The 26,579-nt window shown below is 39.4% G+C and overlaps 2 protein-coding genes across 6 annotated transcripts in view; one reads left to right on the top strand and one right to left on the bottom strand.

Annotated features, from left to right (window-relative positions):
* Positions 1-14,769, top strand: part of LOC115422887 (prickle-like protein 2) — a 38,542-nt gene extending 23,773 nt beyond the window's left edge. For all 4 annotated transcript variants that reach the window (XM_030139501.1, XM_030139503.1, XM_030139502.1 and 1 more), the window contains exons 2-9: positions 4,556-4,740; positions 7,786-7,899; positions 8,007-8,144; positions 8,472-8,675; positions 9,429-9,615; positions 11,526-11,680; positions 11,789-12,590; positions 12,706-14,769. In XM_030139501.1, the coding sequence (XP_029995361.1) occupies positions 4,609-4,740; positions 7,786-7,899; positions 8,007-8,144; positions 8,472-8,675; positions 9,429-9,615; positions 11,526-11,680; positions 11,789-12,590; positions 12,706-13,661 (2,688 nt within the window). In that variant the 5' untranslated portion in view covers positions 4,556-4,608 and the 3' untranslated portion in view covers positions 13,662-14,769. The remainder of the gene's footprint in view (positions 1-4,555; positions 4,741-7,785; positions 7,900-8,006; positions 8,145-8,471; positions 8,676-9,428; positions 9,616-11,525; positions 11,681-11,788; positions 12,591-12,705) is intronic.
* Positions 14,770-15,698: 929 nt separating this feature from the next.
* On the bottom strand, positions 15,699-25,701 carry LOC115421795 (periphilin-1-like). Of its 2 annotated transcripts, none has more exons than XM_030137726.1 (7): positions 25,346-25,701; positions 23,659-23,739; positions 23,439-23,542; positions 23,120-23,356; positions 20,749-20,803; positions 17,200-17,358; positions 15,699-16,390 (listed from the first exon to the last, which is right to left on the bottom strand). In XM_030137726.1, the coding sequence occupies exons 1-7, from the start codon at positions 25,382-25,384 to the stop codon at positions 16,208-16,210; spliced, it is 858 nt and encodes a 285-aa protein (XP_029993586.1). In that variant the 5' UTR covers positions 25,385-25,701; the 3' UTR covers positions 15,699-16,207. The 2 variants fall into 2 exon arrangements, with proteins under 2 accessions (XP_029993586.1, XP_029993585.1); XM_030137725.1 differs by having other exon boundaries at positions 20,749-20,807; positions 23,124-23,356.
* Positions 25,702-26,579: the final 878 nt, after the last annotated feature.

Below are 26,579 nucleotides of genomic sequence, written 5' to 3'. Positions count from 1 at the left end.
ACTCTCCTCTCATCAAAATCAAAAGAATAAATATAAAGACACATGATGTGATGTGTCATTTCAAAGTGAAGCCATTTAGACACAGTAGAGATGTGTCTGAACAGCAGTTGTCATGCATTTAATCCTCCTATTTGTCAAAACCCAAACCACCTCAACTGGATCCTCTCAACATGGAGGAGCAGCGGCTCTACTCCGAGTCCCTCCCAGATGTCCGAGCTCCTCACCCTATCTCTAAGGTGAGCCCGGCCACCCTGCAGAGGAAACTCATTTGGGCCGCTTGTACTCGCAACCTTGTTCTTTCGGTCATTACCCAGAGCTCATGACCATAGGTGAGGGTCGGAATGTAAGTGATAGGTGAGCGCCCAGTAAATCGAAAGCTTTGCCTTTTGGCTTTGCTCCCTCTTTACCACAACAGACCTGTTTAGCGTCTGCATCACTGTAGACATCGCCCTGATCCACCTGTCGATTTCCTGCTCCATCCTACCCTCACTTGCGAACAAGATCATGTCAGCTAGGCCTGGGGCCTGGAGCCAGGCCTGGGGTTGGGGCCCGTGGCCGAGGGCCTGGTGGCCTAGCACCTGGTGGCTGTACCATTGCCCACAGGGTCCGGTCAGGCCCAGCCTGAGCTGGAGACATGGACCTGTCTTCCTGTAGGCTCACCACCTGCAGGGGGAAGCAGAAGGGTCCGGTGCTTTGTGGATCGGACAGCAGACCAAAGCGGGGGCCCTGGCAGTCTGATCTTCAGTTACGGAAACTGGTTTTGGGACATGTCAGACCACTTGACTTACAATATACTGAAAGAATAGAGAGAATTTTGACCAGTGATGCTGATAAACATCTTTAATTAAAACTTTTGTGAGTTTTATGTTTTTAGCAACAGGGCTTTGTTTCATAAAACAGGCACATATTTTGTGCTGAATTTATAGATATTTTGTCATTTACATCCCTGCAAATAGGACAGACACACTTGACACTATTTGCTTGGCAGAGCAGTTTACGGGGAGTTCTGCCTTTTGTGGGTTAATATATTGAATTGCATATTACGTATTTGTCTCATTTGCACCCGTTAAGTGGCCACAAAAGCAGTAAGCTGCTTTTGTGGATCCATCTCAGTGTGTGTCCTGTCCTTCAAGAACAGATGCATGGCATAATCAAGGTCAAGAAGAGGAGGGTGTGATGCCAAATGGTTTCCAGTAGGGTTGGGAAATTTGAGCAAAAAATAATATCAGATGTTTAGCCTGAATGGAGAAATGTACTTATATCGGGATATTTTTCTGAAGTTGGATACATTTTCAGTTGAAAGATAAAAACGTACAAGGGTTCAGAAAACTGTCAGGAAATATCAAACCACACAGACTCCTGCAGGTGAAAACTGAAGACTTTTAGTGCTGATAAACTCTGTATAAATAGAATTAAATTCACTCTTTATCAGAACATCATTAACGCTACTCACTTAAAAAAATTACATCTGAATTTGTACCCTTGTTCATGATATAGTCATTAAGTACATCCCACATAGAACATATCTCCCATTGAAGATGAGGTATTTGTAGCTACACAAAACCCCAAACTTCAGCAAAACTAAAGGGCTTATAGCTTTGCATTTCATTAACAGTTGCAGCATGTTTAATGTAAGCAGTGTATCAGGTGAAAAGGACAGGCAAAAAAAATAAGCTTTTGCTTCTAGCCTATTCCTTTTTTGGTTTTTATGCTTATGATAATTATTGTGCTAAGTGCAATGATTGATGAAAACCAAACCAAACAAAAATATAAGAAATTCATTCATTCATTCATGTTGTGAACATTTTCTCCACAATACAATAAGCAGAACCGTCCATATAACATAAATGCACTGATACAATAATAGAACACAATTTTTTATTCTTTTGTCTTTTGCGGTCTTTCTGCTCATACAGACTGGCTAAATGCATAATTTCCTTTAAAAACTACTTGGAAACACACCTTGATGCAGATTTCAGATGGATGTAGCTTTAGCCTAGCTTAGCAGAAACACTGGTGGCAGATGGAAGCGGTAGGTGAAACAGACATGGTGAAACTGAGCACCATTAAAGCTGAATATGTAATTCAAATGCAGGATGCCCTTTGAAAATGGAGAAGCGAATGCATGTTGAATGTGATTTTGATGTTTGTTGTTAAAGTTTTAGTTTGGGGTCTAATTTTACCAACATAAGTCACATATGAATCCAGGGTCTAACTAGTGCAACAGGCTGCAGTTTCCCAGCAGCCTCCATGCTCTAATGAAGAACAGCCCGAGGCCAGCCTAGAGGCTTAAGGTTGCATACCTGCGATCTGCCCTCACAAAGGAATCAGCAGCGCCCATCTTAGAGAGATAAACAGTACTCAGCTCTGCTTGGATGGAGCTGACTCACTGGCTCGGTCTGTGGAAATGTCTGCTGTTGCTTGGCTATTGCTTAAGCCCTGTTTTTCTGTGATTTCTTATCTGTGGGAAATAGTGTTGCTGTCTGAAACTGCCAGAGAGAAGATAGTTTAGGAGAAATCATTTTGAATCGAAAATGTCAGGACCTGTTCACACTTTCACACAAACCATCATGCGGGGTGTTTACGTTCAGATGTCGGCTGTTATGACCTGCGAACCAAGAAGACAAAAACCCTCATCCGCTGTGTTCGTTATTAAAACACTGGATTTTCTCATAGGTCAGACTGTACCTATTATATCACCTCAACCTCAGTACGTTTAAGGACAATCACTATGGATTTTTCACAACTCATATAACTGTTAGTGTCCATGATTGTTTCCTCCACTTCACTCTAATCATCTCTTAATATCGCTCCACTCATCAGCTTTCAAACTAACAAGCCATGTGATGTAAACAGAAATCAGTGTTGGCCTCATTGCTCACTAAATATTCCACTTGCTTGCAAAATGAGTTGCATTTTATCTCAAACTTTTGGCTGAGCAGCCAATACCTAGTCCTTTTAATTATTCATAGGTGCAGCTGTTCTCATCATAGCCAGGAGGAAGGAGGAGGCCACAGAAATGGTCTCTAATCCATACATTTAAGTAAAAAATAAGAGTGCATATACACAGACCTCACTCCCTGTGTTATATTCTGTACATCAATTTTTAATATAAGTTCCATTTGACATTGTTTGCCTGCACGTATATGACATCTAGGCAGAAGGATATTGCTCATAACAGTTCGCCCTGTCGATACAGTTCACCTGTTTACCACTGAGACCTCAAAATCCACAAACATATAATATTAAAATACAAATCAAGAGAAATTTCTTTTTGCCTCTTATTTATAGATACCTAAAATACTGAAAAATAAAGAAAGAGTGCATCATGAATAAAATGTATTGTTAAATGATATCAGACAGTAGCATGTGATGTCATTTCACAGATGTCAGTAGTCGATATAATCTTTTTAGAAAATTTGTATAATTGAGTTTATGCTCTTACAAAGATAATGTAATAAAGGGCTGAAAGATTGGAAAATATTAAGGTAATCCATTTTATGTGTAATGAAGATTTTGCTTGCACAAAAGTGGGGGCAAACATAAACATAACATGCTGCACACTTTTAATACCCTTCAGCCAAATATAATGTAAGATTCTGTTGAAAGTTACTGCCCCATAATTTAGATTAGCTTGTCATTGTGTGAAACTTATTACATACATATTTATATTTGAAAGAACTCAGATATCATAACTGCACAACTCTGTTTCAAGCAAACGTATCACCCCAACAAAGGGGTCATGCCTCCATTTAATGACATTTGACCTTGGCAAAGTAAGTCAAGGTGAACTGTTTTCAACAGGCTTCTGCTCCATGCCAAGATGCATCTATAGTATAAATTTGGTGCAGATATTTCAATGTATTCTTCAGATAATGTGATTACATCATTTAATAGACAGATAGACAGATGACAAAATGATTAGTACAATACCCCTGTGACCAGAAGTTGGCTGAGGGGAAAAAACAAAAACAAACAAATAAATAAATAAATAAATAAACTTTAATTAATCTGCATGGCAATGGCAAATTGTTGTTTTGAATATCCACATCAGTATAGGCCCAGACTTTTGCAAATGGTCCATCTGTAATTGAATACAATATAATGTCTAATATAACCAAAAATGACACAATGCATCAACTTTTCATTCAACTTTGATTATCATTCCTTTTATTCCTCAGTGTTTGTTTTTTGTAGTGGTAGTTTTTTTGTTAATCAGTTTTTTTACACCCATGTCTGTTTATGCACACATCTGCCAAACATCTTTTGGACAGGGTTTGGATGCAGAATAATGTGTTACATCAATTTCCAGTTTTCTCAATGGGTATTTTTTAAATCATGTTTCCAGTTTTCATCAAAAAGTTTGTCAGTGATTCAAGATCAATGGGCAGAGAATGTGGTTGGAGATTGTTTGGCCTTGATGAGCAGACAGTGGTGTCTGATAGAAGGTGTTAATTTCACACTGTAATGATCAGCATAGGTAGTACATAGGATTCATTTTATTTTGTCTTTCTATAAACGCTAATATTGGTTGCCTTGTCCTTATTGTCGACAGGGAAGCCTGTGTCCATTTCACCGGTTTGTGTGGAGGAGCATGTTGTGACAGCCATGTCTTTGGAGATGGAGAAGACCATCACCAAGCTGATGTACGACTTCCAGAGGAACTCCACCTCTGACGATGACTCTGGGTGTGCACTAGAGGAATATGCCTGGGTTCCCCCCGGCCTCAGCCCTGAGCAGGTAGGAAGGCATTCAACATTTCCCCTTTGTATTTCAATATATTCAAGTCACATTTCAGACGCACTTTATGTCAAACACACACATACAGCTGACAGCCTTTTCTCATCACTGTGAAACATCAAGTGCTTCATTAGCTAATGCTTATTTTCATCCTGCATTGCCAGACTGTATCGAATTGAACCGAATCGGTCAGACGAATTAAATTATTTGGATGATAAATCTGTCTGAGATAGAAAAATTCACTGATGTGAAAAACAAGACAATGGATCATTATAGGTTATAAACCCCCTTTATGGTGCTTTAAGCCCCTCTGTGTTGGAGTGTGGAGAGGAAAGGGCAGGGGTGACGTACAAATTACTGCTGTCAGGCCCTTCATGGTACAATAATTGTAAGGACATTTTTCAGCTGTCAGTGTTGAAGCCAATGCTGTGTTAGAACCAAGTTCACAGGCAGACTGAATGACAACCATAAACCAAATAATTAAAAGGAACTACAGAGAGATTAGTTGACTGATTAGAACATTCTCTAATAAATATAGAGAATAAATGTGTCACTTTAGTATGTATATTGTAATTTTTCTATTTAATTCTCCTTTTGCCATACTGACCATCAGTTTGTTCCGTAGAATATTAAAACTGTAGGAAATTTAAAACCCCAGAAAAAGCAGTAATTTGAGCCTGTGAATACTGAATCAGTCAGAAAATGTGCAGCAGTGTGTGTTTATGTGTTCAGGTTTGAGCTCATTTGCAGTTTAAACACTTTTTAATTGCATGCATGACTAAAGTAATGTAATCAGTTGAGTCCATCCAGAAGGGGCTATTTCCACACTTTTTTTTTTTTTTTAATTTTGATTCATTGTTTTCATCAGCTCTGACAGAAGATAAACAAGGTTCTTGGTGTAAACACTTGTGTCTTTATTTAGTAAGTGCAGCACTCCAATGCAACAGGCCTCCTAGGGCTCTGTTAACAGATGACAGGATGGGCTGATAACAGTCATTTTCTCCAGTCAGCCATCTTGACAGGATGCTGAAAGAGGCTACAGCCTCTCTCCCCCAACAGGAGGTGTAGGCAATTGTAGCTGCCTGTTGTCTTTTTAATGCACTTGAATGTAATAATTTTTTAGCCTGTCACTTCTGGTTTCTCTGCACAATCGTTGTCAAATGTGACAATTAGGTTTCAGTCTAGTGAGATTAGCATGGTGAAATGTTTTATTCCCCAAGTTCCTGCAATAAAGATTTCCTCTAATGTTAGTGTCTATGGACAAACTCAAAAACTAAAAAAACCCAGAAAATATTAGCATTGAAGAGCATGTTGTTAGTGGTAAACATTTTTTCTACTCCATAATCAGGGAAATTATAGATGTCTATTCCTTTCTACTTATTCTATCTATGTTTTCTTTCAATGTTTATAAAAGATTTACTGAAGTAGAGCTTACCATATGCTTAGAAAGGGAAGATGCCACAAAAATAATTTTCAGTTTATTATTAAATTGAGTATTTCTGCAGCTTGATAATATTTAACAGGACACATGGCATGAAAAACACATGCAATGTGAATGACTATTCAACAATATATCCATAGTTTGATTTAGTTCACATCTTATTTATCAGTCAAAGCTCCAGTGAGTAGGATTTAAGGGGATTTATGTGGATGCAAATACAAAAATGGGATATAATAGTTGTAATTATGTTTCCATTCATATATAATAATATGAAAATAACAGTAGTTCTGTTTTTATTGTCTTATAATGAGCTTTTTCAGGAGGACTGGGATGCCTCCACCAAGTCAATGATGGTATATAGGGATGCACCAATACCACTTTTTCCAGACCAAGTACAAGTACAAGTACTTACATTTGAGTACTTGCCGATACCAAGTACCGATATGAGTACTTAATAATACCATTACAGTTCTTAGTTCCTTTTGAAAATGTGCTTTATTGTCGTTGTCATGTCACGCTGCCATAAGTGGTATTGGTGCGGTTGTATCGGAGTACTTTTACGAGTATGTATACAAGTACACACACTGAGTATCGGACCCGATACCCGATATTTTTGTTGGTATCGGTGCATCCCTAATGGTATACATTGCATTTTTACATTTCATCAGTATCCAACATTAGGTAGCACTTCTATCACCTGTGCTGGAGACTGTCCCAGAGATATTCTCCTCTTAATACAAAAGAGCAGAATGGACCAAGCAAACACTGGCTCTTACAGGGAATGTTAAGGAAAAAAGTTCCTCATTTCAAATGACTGCATGGTAAAACTATCGTCAGAATTGCTGTAGTCTTCACACTGCAGAAAACAATTGGGGTGTAGTGTTATATGGAGGAGTATTCATAGGAGCACTCATAGTCTCACTTCCTCTGTCTTTGCACTCCACCCCACTGATTATTTGAATTGGATCACAACAACTTCAGCAAAACAGATCTTTACACCGCAGTGAACACTAGAGCGCTTTGTGTCAAAGACTGTTCTGCTGAAAATCAGAGACAAATGGCAAGATTGCTTTCCATCTGATGAGGGTTCACTTCTTCATCACCAATCAAGCTTTTCTCTATTTTACCCATTCACATGCAAATTCAAAGGTAGGTTCAGGCAATGGGTATCAAGTCTTACTGCGTCATGAATTGTAAGTGCCACAGCAGTATGGGTAACTGAGATTTCCTCTCAGCAATCTGAATATGAGCTGTTGAAAAATTAAAGAGCCTCATCCTGTTCAAAGCTGTGTCTGCTGTAGCAGCACTGAACTCATTGTGCCCCATGTCAGCTCCAGAAGCTGATGTCCAAGGGCAGTAATGATGAAGGGCGAAACATAAACACATTCTATCTGCATGACAACCATGATAAATGCATTTGAAAGTAATTTCACTTAGGGCAGCTCTGTCTTCGTGAATTAATGAAATGAGGTAGAATATGCAAAGTAGGCTACATTCACCTCAAAATCACAGGCAGCTGACCACGATATAAACCACTTTTCAGCTTAACCTATTGATCTTGTGTTCAGTTTTAGTACTATAAGCCTTTATGTTGTTTGTTTCAGGTGCATCAGTATTATAACTCTTTACCAGAAGAGAAGGTTCCCTATATAAACAGTCCTGGAGAGAAATACCGCATCAAACAACTGCTTCACCAGCTCCCGCCGCATGACAATGAGGTGAATGATGAAATTTAATTTATGCATAAATAACCGATTTATTTTCTCATAATATTAATAGCCTGTAGATGACGGTACTGAAAGTTATGTTGACCTGTGTTATTCAGGTGCGTTACTGCAACGCGCTGGATGAGGAAGAGAAGCGAGAACTAAAGCTTTTCAGCAACCAACGAAAGAAGGATAACTTGGGCAGGGGGAGCGTGCGTCCTTTCCCCCTCACCATCAATGGGGCCATCTGTGATAAGGTAACACCAAGAGCTGGATTTCTCCAATTTCCCCTCCTTTAATCTCAGTTCAGAGGATAATGGTTATATCTGTACAATTCAATGAAATCATAAATGGTGGCTCTTTGTTTTTTGCATGGGAAGATTTTTGATGTTGCATCAAATAGATAGAAAAAACACTTTGGTCTTCACATATTTCAAGTATCATCTCTTTTCTTTCCTCTCCTGAGGAGATAAAGGAGGTACCGTTTTTCCCTCCCTCTTCACTGAACTGTACTTAATACATTTTCTGTCTTCTTGTGTTTTTTCTTGTTTCCTTTATTTTTCTTCTCCTGTTCTCGGTTCCAGTGTGGGGGTCAGATAAACGGAGGGGACATTGTGGTTTTTGCGGCAAGAGCGGGACATGGAAAATGTTGGCACCCTCATTGCTTTGTCTGCTGCATGTGTGAGGAGCTGCTGGTGGATCTCATCTACTTCTACCAAGATGGCAAGGTCTACTGTGGCCGGCATCATGCCGAGAGACTGAAACCCCGCTGCTGTGCCTGTGATGAGGTGCGCCCATCTGGGCCTGGAGCCCCTCATGATTGGAAATCACTGAATGGTTCATAACACTGAGACTTGGATGAGGTTGAAACTGGTCTGAAGTGAAAAGATGTCTTAGTATTCTTGCCATGTCTCACAGAGTCCGCTTGTTTCTACCATAATGTGTGGCGAGCAGGCCTGAGATAAAAATAATAACTTTGGCCAATGTGCTCATCCCTAATTAAAGTCTGGGAAGGTTTGTTTACTTACAGTGTAATGACATGCAGTTATACAGATGTCAGTTTGGACAGATACTGGAGTCATTAGTATTTTATTTCACTGTCTTTGATTTTCTTAAATGACACAAATATCTCCATACAACTGATTGTTCTTGCACCTAGTTAAAGTGTTAAACGTAACACCAGAATACAGCTTTAGTGTACGTAACAATAAATAAGACAAAACAATCTATAGAGAATTAATGGAAGGAAAGCAGGACTTATAACAGCTGTATTCATAGACTGTGAGTATTTTTTTTCTACATGAAACCAGTCTCAATCATATCCTTCATCTAGTATTGCATGAGAAAATAAAAACAGACCAAGTATGGAGCCCTTAAGTTCCACACTCATCAAGACAATTAGTCCATTTTACAGTTAATTTAAGCCCAACTAAAAATCTCCTTTCATTTTCCACTCACTCCTAACCTCCATTAAACTCCATTTACAGAGTCTGTCTGTGTAAAATGTCTGTGCTGATGAATTCATTGTCTGGGTCATGCAGATAATCTTTGCTGATGAATGCACCGAGGCAGAGGGCAGGCACTGGCACATGAAGCACTTCTGTTGCTATGAGTGTGAGACCACCCTTGGCGGGCAGCGATACATCATGAAGGATGGACGGCCACATTGCTGCAACTGCTTTGAATCCCTTTATGCAGAGTACTGCGATGCATGTGGGGAACACATAGGTACACATATGTCTCCTGAAGTTTTTTCCTCATGTTCTGATGTACATTATCTGTTATCAAGGCACGTAGGCACATCTTTCGTATGCTAATGTCATACAAATCCAATAACAGCCATTTATTGTAAATGTAGGTATTATCTACACTATGAGCCACAGCTGTGGCAGGGTGGATTCTGAACACTGAGATGTGGAGAGTTATTATCACCCCATGCTCCAGTAATAGTACAAGAATGTGTTTCAGAGGTTCCTCCCATGCTGTACACATATGAGAGCTGTGAGAGATGATTACTTCTTCTAGATGGGGTGAAGACCTGGTAAAATATATTGCCAGGTACAGCCATAAATCTGTAACATACATCTAACCAACTGGTTCTGCAGATTTTAATCAAAGTCCAAACTAGTCATTATAAGGAAAAAGCAGCAATAGCCTCATTAGCATCAAAGGTCCCGTATTATGCTATTTTTCAGTCACGTCATATAGGTCTCAGAAGCCCAAAAACATAGTATTTAAGTTTGTTCGCCCCAAAATCATGCTTTTTTCGGAGTTTCAGCGTTCAAAAAAGTCACTCTCACCAGCCCTCCTCAGAACAGGCTGTTTCTGGGCCTGCTTCCGGGTATGCAAATGAACGCATCTGTCCACGCCCACTCCCCCTCCCCTCTCTGGGAGAGGACGCGGCTTCCGCTAGCGGTACAACGCGCTAATATTGACTGTGAAGCCATGGCTCTCTCGTCTACAATACACACGTCTCAGACAGAACGTCTTTCCAAACACTGGCTTTCTTTGCCTTGAGGAGTGATTGAGCCCCGACGGAAAAGGGCGGTGTTGTGTCGGGTTCGTGGACCTGACACGGAAAGACGCCTGCCACCACTAATGCAGGCAGCTACTAACAAGCTTGATGCTAACTATACTGATGCCAACCACAAAAGGCCCGTGTTCAGAGTAGTTATGTTGAATGTCTCTTGATATTATCAGCTCTTGCATGTTAACGGGGACGCAAACGTTAGCAGCAGTAACCGAGCTATGTTAGCCGCCATGCTAACGTTAGACGTACACAACCACCAGCTTATCCGTAATGTAGGGTTATGCAGTAAAGATACAAAAAAATGATAAGAACTTACATCTCCCACACTTGTACTTGGGTCACGAAGCGTTGGTACTGCGTCCTTCTTGATTCGGAGTCTTTGTGCTAAGCCGGAGCTGTATGGGCCCATGTTCGAAAAACACTCGTCCGTGAAATGCCGGGCACACACATACAAGCGTTTGGGAATGTTGTTTGGTACATGACCGTCACAGATATAATCCAGCCACTTTTTACGGAGAGGCTCGGAAGTGGGGAGCAAAAATAAACTATCGTGTTGGTGTGTGCAGCCAACAACACCACAACTTGCGTGTCTGACCTTCGCCATGTTTGTTGTCCAAAAGGTACTTTGCCAGGGCGGGGCTCGCTTTGCCAGGGTGGGGGCACAGTCAGGGGGAGGAGTTAAATCCGTTTATGTCGTCATAAGCAGACCCAACTCAAACTCGGCCGTTTGAGCAGGCATTTTCACAAAATGTGGTGTAGCAAGGCAGGGAGGAAACAGACAGTTTTCAAATTCGAACCTCATAATGAGGCTACTGCAACACACACTAATATAAGAAAACTTTCACAAAGTGAGATTTCCATAATACGGGACCTTTAAAGCTGCTTAACATCCATTATGTCACTGGCAAAGGCAGTTTAGGTTATGTTTTTAGTTGCATGATAAACACATATGTTAGACAATGTTCACTTTTAAGTCTAGTACATGCATTTTGGTCTTTCACTTATGTTACAAGGTTACATCTAAGCAATGGATTCCATAAAAAAGCATAGATGTTAAAATATTAAAAAATAAGTTTTAAAAAATTCTGTTGTTTTCCTCTTGCTATAGGTATTGACCAGGGCCAGATGACATATGATGGGCAGCACTGGCATGCAACGGAGGAATGCTTCTGCTGCGCCCGCTGCAAACGCTCTCTGCTTGGCCGCCCCTTTCTGCCAAAGCAGGGCCAGATCTTCTGCTCGAGGTCCTGCAGTGCTGGACAGGTGGTTAACCAAAATATTACTAGAACTGTATTAAATCAGTATAATCATTTTTGCAGTGTGTGTGTATGTCACTGGTTTTTACAAAATTGCTTCATTCATACAAATTAGGATCCAGATGAGTCAGACTCCTCAGACTCGGCTTTCCAGAGTGCACGCTCCCGTGAGTCTCGCCATAGCACCAAGATTGGGAAAAAGGAGCGTCGGAATGCTGAGCAGGAGCGAAGGAGTGCAGAGGCTCGCCAGTCGGCTCCTCCACCTATGCCTGACCGTCTGTCTGCAGAAATTGATCCCCTGTCTGTTCAGATGGACCGCTTAAGCCTCTCATCTAGCCAGACCCCGAGCAGGACACCTAATCGCACACCCAGCCGTACTCCAAGCCGTGCCCCGAGCCTTAACCAAGTGTGGATGAGCCGAGATGACCCGTACGTCCCTGCTGCCTATGAGGGACCCCAGAGGGAGCCCTCCCCCACCCAAGCACCTATTCATCTGTTGGGTCAGTGTAACCCCAGGCAGGGTTACAATCCCAATGCAAATGCCCATCCTCCAGCCCAGAGTACTGTTAATCCAGGGAAGAGGCCTGACTCCTGGGGGAAAGAGCAAGGTAATACCAAGAGGACCCCGATGGCTGCCCTGAGGGGTCATTCTTTTAATGAAAACTGGATTCATCACAGCCAGGACGAGTTCAGGCCCAACAAGCTCCGCACACAGATGAGCTTCAATGAGATGTCCAGCCAGAACCAGGGATTCTCTGATAAGAGGAGCATCAGCCTGCATGGATTCCAGAGAGACGGCAGACCCCCACTCACCAGGAGGAACCCCATCAACGCCATGAGCTTCAATGAGCCCCTCACTCCTTTAGAACAGACTCCACGAGGATCCATGGATTCTCTTACCATGTCCAATGCCACAGGTACAAAGAAATACATATTAATTAATCATAATATTGTACTCATAATACAAAATAATAATGATGATAATAACATAAAATCATGCTGCAGTTTAACAGAGAATTTGTGTTTTTCCAGGAAACTCTCTGGATGGAGTCAGTAAGCGTCAAGAGCATTTGTCTAGGTTCTCTATGCCCGACCTGAGTAAGGACTCAGGCGTCAATGTGTCTGAAAAGAGCAACATGGGGACGCTCAGCTCTTCAGTCCAGTTCCACAGCACAGAGTCTCTGTCCTCCTCTCGCCCCTACAACAACAACAACATGTACACTCCACTCAGAGTGGGCTACCCTTTGCAGTACTGGGATGGCCCACAGCCACTGGGTTTTGACAGCAAAGGCCGTATTGGTGTGATGGGCAGCAGTGGGAACCTTCGGATGGCTCCAATGAGTGACAGAATGCCACGCCGACGCATCAACGCCCAGGAGTCTTTGTCGCAGCAACAGCAGCCCCAGCCAAGACGCCGCAAACACCATCGTGGAAACCATGGTAATGGGCAGCATCGTAGCGGACGTCACCACAAACGCTCTCGCCGCTCCCGCTCTGACAATGCCCTGCATCTGGTGGCAGATCGGCCCGCTCAGATGGTGGAGCTGCCCTATCGGCGCGTACAGGAGGATTATGACCGTTTTCCCTCTGGTCATGCTGCTCGGGAGTTGTTTGGTGTGGATCCAGGTGGATACAGGCAGCAGCCCCATCGGCCTTGTCCCCGCACCACCTCTGATCTCACCTTACAGAATGCTGGTTGGCAACCTGTGGGTCTAGGCGGGCCATGCTGGGGAGACGGGTACATGGAGGCTGCTGACCCCTGGTGCTCCAGCTGCTCCTCTTCCTCTGAGTCTGAGGAAGATGAGGGTTATTTCCTGGGTGAACCTATCCCTCGGCCTGTGCAGCTGTGTTACATCAACAATGAGGAGCTGCGCCATCGCTACAGCCCCTCTGGGATTGGTGCCCATCACGGACCTCTGCATGGACCGATTCATGGCCAGCTGCACACTCGCCAGAGGAGGAAGAGCAAAAACTGCATAATTTCCTAGATATAGAGCAAAGAGATGGGGAGGGATGAGCAGGAGAGTGAAAAAGATGGAGAGGTAAGGAGATGGTGAGCAACAGAGAGGATGAACAGAGGGAGTGGGAAGGTGAGAGTGAGACAGTGAGAGTAAATGGAGTGTTAGTGTATGAGTGTGTGTGTGTTGTGGGGTTGAAGAGAGAAAAGGCCTATTTTTTGTGCTTGTGAGCTTACACAACTCTACACTGGGTAGTGTTTGTGTACACCTACACAGGATGATCTAATCATAAGAGGAAGCTCAGCTGGCTTACACAACAGAAATGTTTACAGTGATGGAGATCAAATCCACTGATGGTAACTGGAAGCATTGATGAATCTGACTACTAAATATACTGATGTGTGATGTATGTGTGTGTGTCCATGTTACGAAGGGACTGAACAACCACTTCACTTTCTGAAAGGGAAATCCAACTGGTCCAACTGCAGTGATCTGACTGTTCATGTCATGGCTCAGTGATCCAGTCTCTGGGCGGTCAAACTTATTCTATGTGGACAAAGCAGAAATTGTGTTGGGATAGTGAAAGCTACGTGCTAGATTCCAAGCTATGTCATTGTTTACCTCAGTGGAATCCAAATGCTGCTGGAATATAGTGTTGGCTCGCTAGCCCTGTTATCACCTTGTACAAATAGTCTGTTGAATCTTGTGCTCTACATAGCCGGCTCTCCATGCTTTAACAAGGACAGAGCGCTGGACGGCCTCTGCTCCTTGACCATTCAGGCACAGTAACGTCAGGTATGGTCCCGTTTTCTCTTCTGCAACATGCTTTGTTTTTTGAAAGTTAGCTATAGATGATTAAGAATAATAATAATGCTAACAATAATAAGTATAATAATGCCAATAATGATTATAATAATATTAAGAAATAATACCTGTTAAATGTATATATAGTAATAAACTTATTAAAATAATGGATGTAGTAATGTAAATGGTATGTACATATGGTCTTAAATATTTATATATTTTGTAACTAAAGAATCATTATTTGTATAACATGATGTCAAGATAGGGAGGCTTGCATGTCAATTTGTTGTTGTTGTCTCATACTGAAAATAAAGTGTACTTCAATGAACAGCCACCAAGTTGTGTCTTAGCCTGACTGATGCTCCTCGAGTGTATTTCTGAAAGGATTTTACATTCTCAGATAAGTCAGTTTCTGCACTGTTAATCCACCATGCAGTGTAAAAGGAAATCAAGAAACAACATGGCCTGATTCTACAACTACCACCGCCATTTAATAGTTGAAAATTGTACTTGTCATTGTGTTTTGGTGAACAAATAGACACAGCCTGGTGAAAAAAGTGGCCACATGGGTTTAACTGAGCAAATGATCAGCATGTTTCTGCATGAACAACTACTAACTGATGCAGTGAGTAGCTTTATATTTCTTAAATCAACCATTTTCTAGAGAGCATAAATATTGGACTGTGTGTCAATGGAAAAGGGTCATGTGGTCTGATGAGTCCAGATTGACCCTGTTCCAGGCTGATGGGTGCATCAGGGTGACAAGAGAGGTGAAGTGATTACCCATCAGGCCTAGTGCCTACAGTACAAGCCTGTGGGGGCAGTGTAATGACCTGGGGTTACTTCAGTTGATTGGTTCTAGGTTCAGTGATGTCATGTGACAAAAGTAAATGTTGTGACTTTGCACAAGCTTATCCAAACTATGCCACAGCAACGTGTGCCATCATCAAAGCTGGGACTTTTGTTTTTTGCCAGGCTATGTACACTTGTAAATTTGTCTTTAATAACCTTAAATGTTACCGCCCCCTTTCTATTTCTGTACTACAGCTACTGACTGACTGCCTACGCACAGATATGTCTGAAAAAAGTCAATACTTGAAGATAATTACCATGCAAGTGTATTGGGTTCCAAATCAAACCCAAGAAGGAATCTCCACTAGCCCCAAAAAGTCATTTGACCTAGTAATCTAACCCAAAGACACCTTACATATGTATATTTGTTACTTTGTCATGAGTTTCATTTACCAAAATAAGACACTGAAATACTTTTTGATTATTTTTAATATGTCAAATATGTAAAAATCTGCTTTACAAAAGTCAGCAACAATAAATTACAGGCATCGATAAAATGTAAAAATTAGAATGGTATATGTGTAGATCATATACAAATATGTTTTCATACAGTGGATTTTTTTGATTATCATATTTTCACACATTGTCATCACAGTAAAGGTTTTAATATTTCACCTGAGTGCAGAGAGGGGCTTTGGTCCAGTCTACAGAAAAAGCTCTAATGTCATTATATCTACTAGCTGTACACATTTAATTTAATGTAAGCAGTGTATCAGAGGAAAAGCAGAGGCAAAAAATAAGCTTTTGCTTCTAGCCTATTCTATTTTTGGTTTTTATGTTTGTTGTAATTGTTGTACTGCGTGTAATGATTGATTTGCAAACCAAAATAAAATATTCATTCATTCATTCATTCATTCACTAGCAACAAGATCAGAATTAAAACCACAGATGTGAGATAAAAAGCAGTTGTTTGTGTCTCCTCACTGAGACTTCTCCCTGGAATCATACTCCTCTATGAACCTCTCCATGGCCTCCACACATCGTGCCCCGATATCCCTGAGGTTCTTCTGCAGCGAGGACTGGATGGGAACTTCCAAGGACGGGTCTTTTTCTATTAGCATCTTTACCACGAGGCCAAACATTTCACATTCCTGGTAGTACACCTGAAAGACACATGTTGAGAAACACATCCAATTTTAGGCTGTGAAATGCTTCAGGAGAGCTTAAAATGAGATACAGGGAGGAGAAGTGAGAGGAGGTCACGAAGGCAAGAGAACCTGAGAGGGAAGTGAGCACAGGAAATGAAATTTGTTCAAAGTTTTGTTGTTTGTTTTCTTGTTTCCAATCACCATCGAACGGACTAGCAATCTGAGGAAATTCTCACATGACAACTGTACACCGATATGGTTCATGCCTGTATATGGATGAAATGTGGAAAAGTGTGCATTTGCTACCTGCTGCCAGCCTGCCTTCCAGCAGCACCTCAATGATCCTGCAACCATGGAGATATGAAAAGCAAGAGGCCATCTTTTTTGTCAAGTGGGTGGAAAATACACACTCACGTTGTATACACAAATAAAGACACACTCTGCCTCGAACAAATAAACAGCCTATAAACCTGAAATGTAATGTCTGTCACGTTGATGATACAGAAACAGCATGTAGCTCCATGGTGTGGTATGTTTAACTCAGGTATGGTGAGGTTTTATTCAAGTTTGGGCTCAATTAAAGATGATGGATTTGGAGTTGAATTTAGTGAAGATAGCAATGACACTCATTCCACATTTCAAAACAACTTTATCCACTACAGAAAACAAATCTTTTTTTCCTCTTGTATCATGTCTCTAAGCCCTTTTGGAGATTTCCCCTCTGTCAGTCTTTCTCTAATCCCGGCTTTGCTTATCTCTCCTCCTCGATCTGTGTGTAACCATCCCTTCTCCCATGGTGTCGGTGTGCGATGGTACTCCTCTACCTCATCTATCTCTTTCCTCTTCTGCTGGATGGCTAGGTCTCGTGCCACCGTCTGGCTCGCAGTCGAGGGGAGCTCCCCATCTCTGCTTCGCTCTCTTTCTTTGCTCTTGCTTCCCTTGTGATCGCTCTCTCTGCTTTGGCTCCTGTCACTCTGAGAAACCTGCAAAGCACAAAGACACACACACACAAAAGTTGGACCGCAGTAATGAGACAGTTGGCAAAACCCATAGGTGCAAACATTGATCACGACTGAGCTGCTAATGACCAAAAGATGACTAAAGTGAAGTTGTACAAGTCAGCTTGTTACACTGAGGCTACTGAATTATACATTTGTATTCTGCTCTGAATTCAGTGTCAAAGCATATGCACTGACATGAGACTTTCAGTTCCAATTATAACTCTGCTACCAACATATAATAAACCGTAGTTCATCAGTCGTATAACATGACTTAACCTATAAAGGCCCAGTTTTTTAGGTGACTTCGAATTTTACTACACATTTAACCCGTAATAACTGATTTATCACTATTTGTCATTTTATCTTCTGAAATTTTTTACTGAATAGCAGATTTCATTTACTGATCGTGTAGATGCTCAGAAAAGGTCAGAGTACATTCAGAGGGTGGAAAAAGTGACTTTTCCAACAAAATATATGATTAACTGATGTATAAACAAGCATCTATAAGCACTGCCATTTGTCAAAATACATTGGGTTTCATTAATGAACTGATTTTACAGAAGATGAAAGTGTTTTCACCTTCATTATGGAGCCTCCGAAAATCCAAATGGGTCATATCTGATGATGCAGAAAAGCTGAGAAACTCCTTTTTTTTAATTATTTATATCATAATACTGGAAGGACTCAGAGTGTGCGTGTGTGTGTGTATCTGCACAGTTCTGAGAAACTGAGATGTTATTAACTTGCCAATTTTGCACCTACAGTTGAGGAATAGTCCCATCTCCATATTAAGTTGATAGGACCAATATTTTGGGACATACTAGTTTTTTTGAATACAATAGCCTTACAGTCACGTTGCATGGTTGACTGGAAGTGCAGTACCACACTGCATGATGGGAAATGAAGTTAAAAACAGGAATGACAAATTTACTAACTTCAGTCCATAGATGTCGGTATTAATATGATCTGTGGTTTGCGCTCATTTACATATATTGATAGGATTAGTGTCCCCAACATTATTAAACCTTTTAGATCAGGAGATGCTTTTGGTCATTGGTGGCTGTTTAGGTCTTTGGGGGTTAAATAATGGTTCATTTCTATTTGTAATGCAACTACTGAGACAGCGATAAGAACAAAAATTTTGTCATAAATCTTTCAAACACACACCCCAGTACTCTCACAGTGCTAACAATTAACTGTGTATATTTACTCCAATGTTTAGTGCAAGTATAAGTATTTTTTTGATTTGAAGCTCCAGTGCACTCTACAGTAGTAAAGTGGGACATATATTACTGTTAATTAGATTCATCAGAATGTTACTAGTTACTTTGCAAATGTATTTTTTTCTTCCAAAAAATGTCATATATACACTGTTGCCCATAAAGTTAGAATAAAATGTTTTTACCTCTTGTGATGAAGTGATTATGATGATGTGGTTTATTCTTGATAAAGTGTAACTGTGACTCAGTATGTAATCATAGCACTGGTCAAAGGTGATTACTGATCAGTATAAATAGGAATAAACAGAGGAATGAGTTTAAAAACAAAATCATTCCAACTTTATGGGCAGCAATGTAAAAATCGCTGAAAAAGGTGAGAGTATCATAGGGAGATTTTCTTCTACACAAAAAGCAGCAATATGTACATGACATACATTTGTTTAAATATTTCAACTGATTCTTTGCATTTATCATTTTATACTTTTTGTGTGATGTTTGTGCATATTTCTGTCCAGTTGCTACTCTGTAAGTTAGTTAGTTAATTAGTTACGTAGGTAGGTAGATAATAATAAGAAAAACAAAAAAGAAAATTACAAATCAATCATGTTATTAGTACTTAATAAACCTATAAAAAGGTTAAATAAAATGACTTCTCTTAGATTTTGCATTGATAGGTACATTGCATTACAAATATTTTTCATATTTTGATTTCTTAAAATAAAATTTAAAATGTAACTTTTAGAATAGATCTGTGCTAAACACCTATATATGGGTTAGGGGTTATAGATACAAATATGAATAGGTTATAAAAGAGAGGGATATACACCAAGTGAAGGGATTTTTCCACAACATGGCATCTGAAATTTGTTTTTCTTTTCATTTCTGATTAATAAAGTGCAATGTGTAACACAGAATGCAAAAACACCACTTTAATTAATTCAGCGTCATGAAGGATTCGTCACATAATTGTAATTGTGAAAGTATTTTGATAAATGTGCATTTTCTAATATTACTGTTTGTTTGTTTGTTTTAACAAATGTACCACCATTATGGATGTAAAAGTACTAAAACAGATAACATGTCTATATCACAAAACACTGAGCCTCATAAAAGATCTCTCATGTTTGTGTCTGTATTTCCTCATACATTTTGTTACACTGGGCTTGTCTGACTGTGCCACGTCAGATTTTGCAGATGTTAGTACCTTCAGAAAAGTGTGTAAATGACCCACATAAACACGATGAATGCCACCTGTGCCACCAGCTGTGTCAAACAGAATGACAACAACAGAATACAAAACACTAAAAATATGGTGAATGCAGTGAGTCCTCCTGAATTACTCATATGTGACATTTAAGAACAAATTGGTTAGCACGTGTGGTTCAGGCTCGAGGCCCAGTGGTAGTGAAGTAATATGAGGATACACACGTTGAGTGTTTTTGCATCAGTCGAAGGTTATTGTTATTATTATTATTATTGTTATTCACAATTTTGTGCAATAAATGGATGTGGTCCTCTATTAACACACTGCTAGGGAGAATACGCTATGCAAAACCTCTGGTAATTTCTTAGATTCCTCTTCAACTCCACTGCATCACTACCAGCAATGATTCATCATGCGCTGCTCTGCTCCTTGCTGTGTCTAGGTCAGCCAAGAAATTCATGCGATCATTTAATTCCAGCCCTCTCTGCAGCACCTGTGCTTGTGTGTTTCAGCTAAACTGATCTCTGCTTTGAGCAAACTAACCATACTGTTTCATACTAACAGAGCCTACATTAATCCTATAAAAAAATAAAAATCATACTATAACTTTAATCAGATCCAAATGTTGTGGACCTCCTCTGTGGTGTATTTTTGTTTTTATCATATTTTATCAAGCTCCATGTTGCACCTCACAAAAATCTCTCACTACATTCACACTTGGCAAAAAGGGAGGCGTTTGATTCCAATCACTTTCATATTGCAGCGATTTTTATTTTCTTACTGTCATAAACTGTCAACGACTCTTATAAATAATATTGCTGTGGCAACACTTGTGCTGCCCTGGATCAATATTTTGGGAAGAATTTTTAAAAGAATTTGTTGGCTGCTATGATTTCTCACAAAGAACTGAAAAAAAAAACCCGGATGGTTTTCTGTTTGTGAACTTACGGTGAACTGCTTGTCCTTGTCTCTGCTGGAAGAAGACTTGTGTGAAAAAGGTCTACTACCTGGAAAACAGACAAACCACAAGGTCAACATCAATATTCAAATGCAAAATGGTGAAGCTCATCTTAAAAGCAAAGGTGCCTCCTATTCCTATTCTAAAAACTCATGAAAAATACAACTATTTTGCAAGTACCCACACCCAAAATCGATATAACTTCTTGAAGGATCTGCTGATATTTAAGAAATTTGCATGGCAATGTTGCTGTAACTGCAGTATTCCTATGAGGAGCGATAGCTTTGTTATGGCACATTATATACTGTTGGCTAGTGTCTTTCTTTCACTATCTTTTTCTCCCTCTCTCTTTCTCATATACACACAAAAATCAGCGATGAGTCACCATCATCGCACCATCACTCAGGCACACAAAAAACCTGTTCCACGCTCACACATACACAAACACACACCTCCACAGTGCTGCAGTGTGCGCACAGATACAGTGCCGGAGTGCAAGAGAAGATAAAAACATACAGTACCAATGGCTCTGCTGTTAAAAACAAGGTACCATATCACTTTATACCAGCAGAAGCTCAACAGAAATCTGCCAAACAGACTTCAAAATGTGTTCCACACAGCCAAAAAATAAGATCACATATTATATCTACATTAGAGATTTTAAAAGCCATTCATTTCATCTAAAAAGGTGAGGTATGATAAGGTCTCTGATGTCTAAAATCAACCTGTTACTAAAATATGCAGGCTTCATGAGACTAAGACAAGCTTTGTGTGAAGGTTTGACTACTATCAATTCATTGCTGATAGCGCTGACATAATCCATCTATTGAGTCCAGGAAAAGCTTTTCTAGTGATCAGTGTTATGTAACATTGATTTGTTGCTACCAGAATGTGACTACCTACCAACCACCAGATACCACGATGAGCAAATGCCCTCCAAATATTTGTAATGCAAAATGTGGATGAAAATAGCGTAAGCCTCTGCTTGCTTATGCTGCCACCTAATGGTCAGTTGAGCACAAAGATACAGTACATGAGAGTTGAAGATGTAAACATGATGAATATGCATGAGTAGAATAGAGAATGGGTGGACACAACACCTTTATATTTGTACTTAATAACATTAAGATTATTGTTGTAACACTCTGAATGTGTCATTTGTATATTCAAATATACAACAACTTTTGAGCTTGGGGCTGAGGTGTTGTTACTGCACTCGTACCCATATTTTCTGTCTACTTGCGCCTTTAACAACCCTCCTTCATGACAGAATGTGAAATTGGCATTTACTTTTTAGCTAAACTGTTTATAGCTCATGTTCACAATAGGGCCACAGTCTGGGATTGTAAAAAGACATATTTTAACAGATTATGAGTCAAAATTAACAGTGGGTCATTTTAACAAAATGCACGTGGTGTGTTTAGGTGCATTCAGAGTGCATATATTGCCTGAAGGATATACATTTTTTTAATATAAATAAACTATTCTATGTGGGCCTAATCTTAATGTAAATGATAGAATTAGTTAAAGCGGTGTTTTTCAACCTTGGAACTGCCTGGAATTCAAATGGGGTCGCCTGAAATTTCTAGTAATTGATATAAATTAAAAAAAACAAACAAACAAAAAAAACTTGCTAATAAAAAATGTATGGTGAGTTGAGAGAGACAATCAAAAAACATAAAAGACATGACAAACTGTGAAGCTGAAACTGAAGCACTGTGGTACTGTTTATCTTTCAAATGTTCATTGTGGCTGGTTTAAGATGCTGCAGCTCTTTCATAATTCATAGTTTGAGTTATTGTTTGTTCAGTATTAATTTGCAGCCTTGTAAATCCAAGCTGGACTGACTGTACATATCCTGACCAAAGAAAATAAAATTCCCACTTTGTGCAGTAATCTACACCTGGCTTTTCTGCCTACGTCCATAATAATATACATTATATAGACTAAATGTCATCTAAAATTAACATTTATTTGCAACATAGTACAGCAAACTATTACATGATCAAAAACAAATTAATGGGGTCGCATGAAATCTGTGATGTTAAAATGAGGTCACGAGCCAAAAAAGGCTGGAAACCACTGAGTTAACGGATGTATATTTATGTATATAGGTTGTTCACCCCCATTGCCATCAGACTGTACAACACAACAGCTCTTTTGTGTTTTTTCACCCATCTGTACTGTCTGACACATTATACACTTCTTATGTAAATATGTATGAAATCTGTAATGTTTTTATTTATTTATTGCCCTATATTTATGCTGCACGCACACATTTTAGCCCTGCACTATACCCTGTTGCTGTTGTGGGATCAATAAAGTTCCATCTTACCTTATTTCATTTGTATTTTTCTAAACTTACTGGTGCTTTGTTTTGGAGGTGAACTTCCATCAGTGCCATCTCGCTTATCATGATCATATCTCTCTGTTTCTGGCTCCCTTTCCTTCTCCCAGTCTCTCTCCTTTTCCCTCCCCCTCAGTGGAAAAGGTTGAAGCTTTTGCCGATGGTAGTCTTTGCGGTGGAAGTAGTTAAAAGGTTGATGCCTGTGGTTACTGAAGCCAGATTTGTAGAATGGACGGTCATCCTTTGGAAAACTGAAAAATAAAGTGTAGCCACAGTCAGATTATGAGGAGTTGAAGTATGACACTGTCCCTGACCTCAGCCTTTCAGTCTTACCGAGACTTATAATAGTGCCCTCCGACCTTTGGGTTCCGAGAAGTGGACAGCCACGCCCTCGGTCTGGATGGACTTCGCACTCTTCTGATTGGCCTCTTCTCACTCTGAATAAACATGGATACACCAATACATTACTCCGTAGTACAGTACTGACAGAGCAGAACAGCCTTACAGTCGTAAAAGGTCATTTTGAGACATGACTCCTGAGAACAGGATGTACCTGAGTGGGTGTCCGAGAGCTGTCAAGGGCCTTTTTGTCCACAGACTCATCACTGTGCTCTCTGTGCCTCACTGCAGAGCCCTGCAGACAGAAATAATATTCAACATGGTCAGGCATATGTGACTTTACAGCGCATACCATTTATGATTACATTTTATTCTACGTTTCACATTCAGGCAGCTTGTTTGACACATCAGGAGAATCACCTTTCCTATGTACTGTTGTTTATAAAGTTGTAATAACGTTTCAGACACATTCTTATTTTATTCTTATTCATACACATCAGTAATCACCTTGAACCCTTTCGTGCATAGTGGTCACTAAAGTGGACAGTTATTCTACAGCTGTTCTCTTGTATATTCATGGGCTTTTGTTGTTTTAGTTCCATATCATCTGACACAATGGAAGCTTATGCACCACCCCATAAACTGCAATTCATACCATTACTGTATCTTTGCTGTTCTTGATAAACCTGATCTGCAGTAACATGTTTGACTGTAAATCAATTGTTATTTGTAAGACAAAAAGGTCTTTTTTTTTTTTGCTTATTATCTCCATGAAGTGAGTAATAACTAGCATTAGAATTTGTTAAAATGTGAGAAAACATCAGATTAGCAGCATTAAAATGTTTTTATTTCATTGTTTTTATCTCACTTTATGATATTAGGTTTTAACCCTTTCATGCATGAATTATATAAACCTTAATCAAGATATTTTTTTCCTGAGTGTTTTTATTCCTCTTAAGGCATAAAAAAAAGAAAAAAATTAATAAACCTATTTTTCATGGAGTTATAAAAATGTCCACTCAGCTAAAGAAGCAAAGAAACATGTATTTAATGATATACTGCATGAAAATTAAGGGAAAAAAAACATGTTTAATGCTGATAATCTGATGTTTTCTCACATTTTAACATACCTGCATGGAGATAATATGCAAAAAAAAAAAAAACAACAACAACAACAACAACAACAACGACGACGAAAAAAACCTTTTTGTTAAAAAACAAAACAAAACAGTTAACTGCAGTCCAATAACAAATAGCATTTTCTTTTACACTCAAACATGTTAGTGCAGATCAGGTTTATCTAGAAGAGCAAATTTAAAGTAATGGTATGAATTACAGTGTATGGGATGATGCATATCCACTGTATTGGTTGATATGGAACTAAACAACAAAATCCATAAATGTACAAGAGAACAGCTTTGAGCAGCTGTCCACTGTGGTGGCCACTATGCATGAAAGGGTTAAACACATGTTTCTTTACTTCAAAAGAACATTTTTGTAACTCAGTGAAAAAAACACTCAATCACAATTATTTTTCATGCCTAAGGAGGAATAAAAACAAGAAGAAAGAAAAAAAAATCTTGACTAAGAGTCTCATAATTCATGCATGAAAGGGTTAATCAGGTGCAATGATCATAAACTGAGTCCCAGTTACACGTTACCTATCAATAACTGTATCAATATTGTCACAATTACTTCATAAGAAGAGGTTAAAATATTTATTCCAGCTTTATGGGTAAGTATAGTATGTATGACCACAGTATTTTACCAGTTTCAGCTCTATACGCTTTTTATTTTACTTTGCTGAAAGGGGGGGGGGGGGGGGGCACGCATGTCAAAATCACGTGACAGGTCAGTATTAAATCCTCAGGTCTCTAACGAATCCCAGGAAACAGGTTTACCTTGCTCTGTTGCGTGTTCTGTTGTGGTGTATGGTCCATTTTTGTCTGTTTGCACAAGTGCGGTGTTTGCTCTCTGTAGAGGACAGGCTGGTTCACTCGAATCCAGGACAGCAGGAGGACCAGGAAGTGCCACTTCCTTCAGTCTGGTTCACATCTACAAAGTGCAACATGTGCGCGTGCCTCTCGCTTCTAATGTTCTGTTTATCCTGCGCCTCAATACTTTACTTTGTTCAATTTTAGAATTAATAATATTACATTATCGTTACAAAATCCTGCGTGTAGTCCGTGGAGTGACGCAGAAAAAACAGAGAAGTTTCACTTCCCTTTACAGCCGCTGTCCAATCAGATTCCGACTGGGAACAAAAATATCTAGACGCAACATCAGGCAAATCCGACACTAGTACGCAGGCGCAGTAATGCACGGAAAAAATGTTAAAATCACAACAAAAAACAAACAAACAAACAAACAAACAAAAAAAACCAAACAAAAAAAAAAAACTGCAACGAATTCATCAAGTTCAAGTTTTAGACATTGTATGTATATATACAATTCTCAAACAGAATACCAGCTTTTTAAAATTTAAGTTTATTTATTTATGTAGATATGTTTTATTTATTTATTTATTTATTTATTTATTTATTTATCTGATTTAACCCTTTCATGCATAGTGGTCACTACACTGGACAGTTATTCTACAGCTGTTCTCTTGTATATTCATGTTTTTTTTGTTAGTTCCCTATCAGCCAACACAGTGGACACTTATGCATCATCCCATACACTGACATTCAGACCATTACTGTAACTTTGCTGTTCTAGATAAACCTGATCTGAAGAAACATGTTTGACTGTAAATCAACAGTTATTTGTAAGACAAAAAGGTTTTTTTTTTTTTTGTTTTTGTTTTTTTTTTTTGCATATTATCTACATGAAGTGAGTAATAACTAGCTTTAGAATAAGTTAAAATGTGAGAAAACATCAGATTGGCAGGTTTAGAATGTTTGTATTTCATTGTTTTTATCTCACTGCCTGATATTGAGTTTTAAACATGTTTATTTACTTCAGAAATTACACGCATGGACATTTTTGTAACTACATGAAAAAAAAACTCAATCACAGTTTGTTTGTTTTTTTATGCCAAAGGTTTTCATAATTCATGCATGAAAGGGTTAATTTTTCTAAATATTATTAACCCTTTCATGCATAATGGTCACCACATTGGACAGCTATTCTACA

This window comes from Sphaeramia orbicularis, chromosome 7 (genome assembly GCF_902148855.1).
Source record: "Sphaeramia orbicularis chromosome 7, fSphaOr1.1, whole genome shotgun sequence".
NCBI lineage: Eukaryota > Metazoa > Chordata > Actinopteri > Kurtiformes > Apogonidae > Sphaeramia > Sphaeramia orbicularis.
The sequence above is the reverse complement of the archived record's forward strand: the minus strand, read 5'-3'. Positions and strand labels throughout refer to the sequence as shown.

What these genes read in the sequence shown, in the direction of transcription:
- LOC115421795 (XM_030137726.1), bottom strand. Translation starts at nt 25,384, where the DNA reads ATGGACCATACACCACAACAGAACACGCAACAGAGCAAG. An exon ending in CCAAAACAAAGCACCAGTAA is followed by an intron (nt 20,804 to 23,119) that starts GTTTAGAAAAAT and finishes TTTTCCAGGTAG; the next exon opens with TAGACCTTTTTCACACAAGT. An exon ending in AGAGGAAAGAGATAGATGAG is followed by an intron (nt 16,391 to 17,199) that starts GTAGAGGAGTAC and finishes TGTGTCTTTCAG; the next exon opens with GTGTACTACCAGGAATGTGA.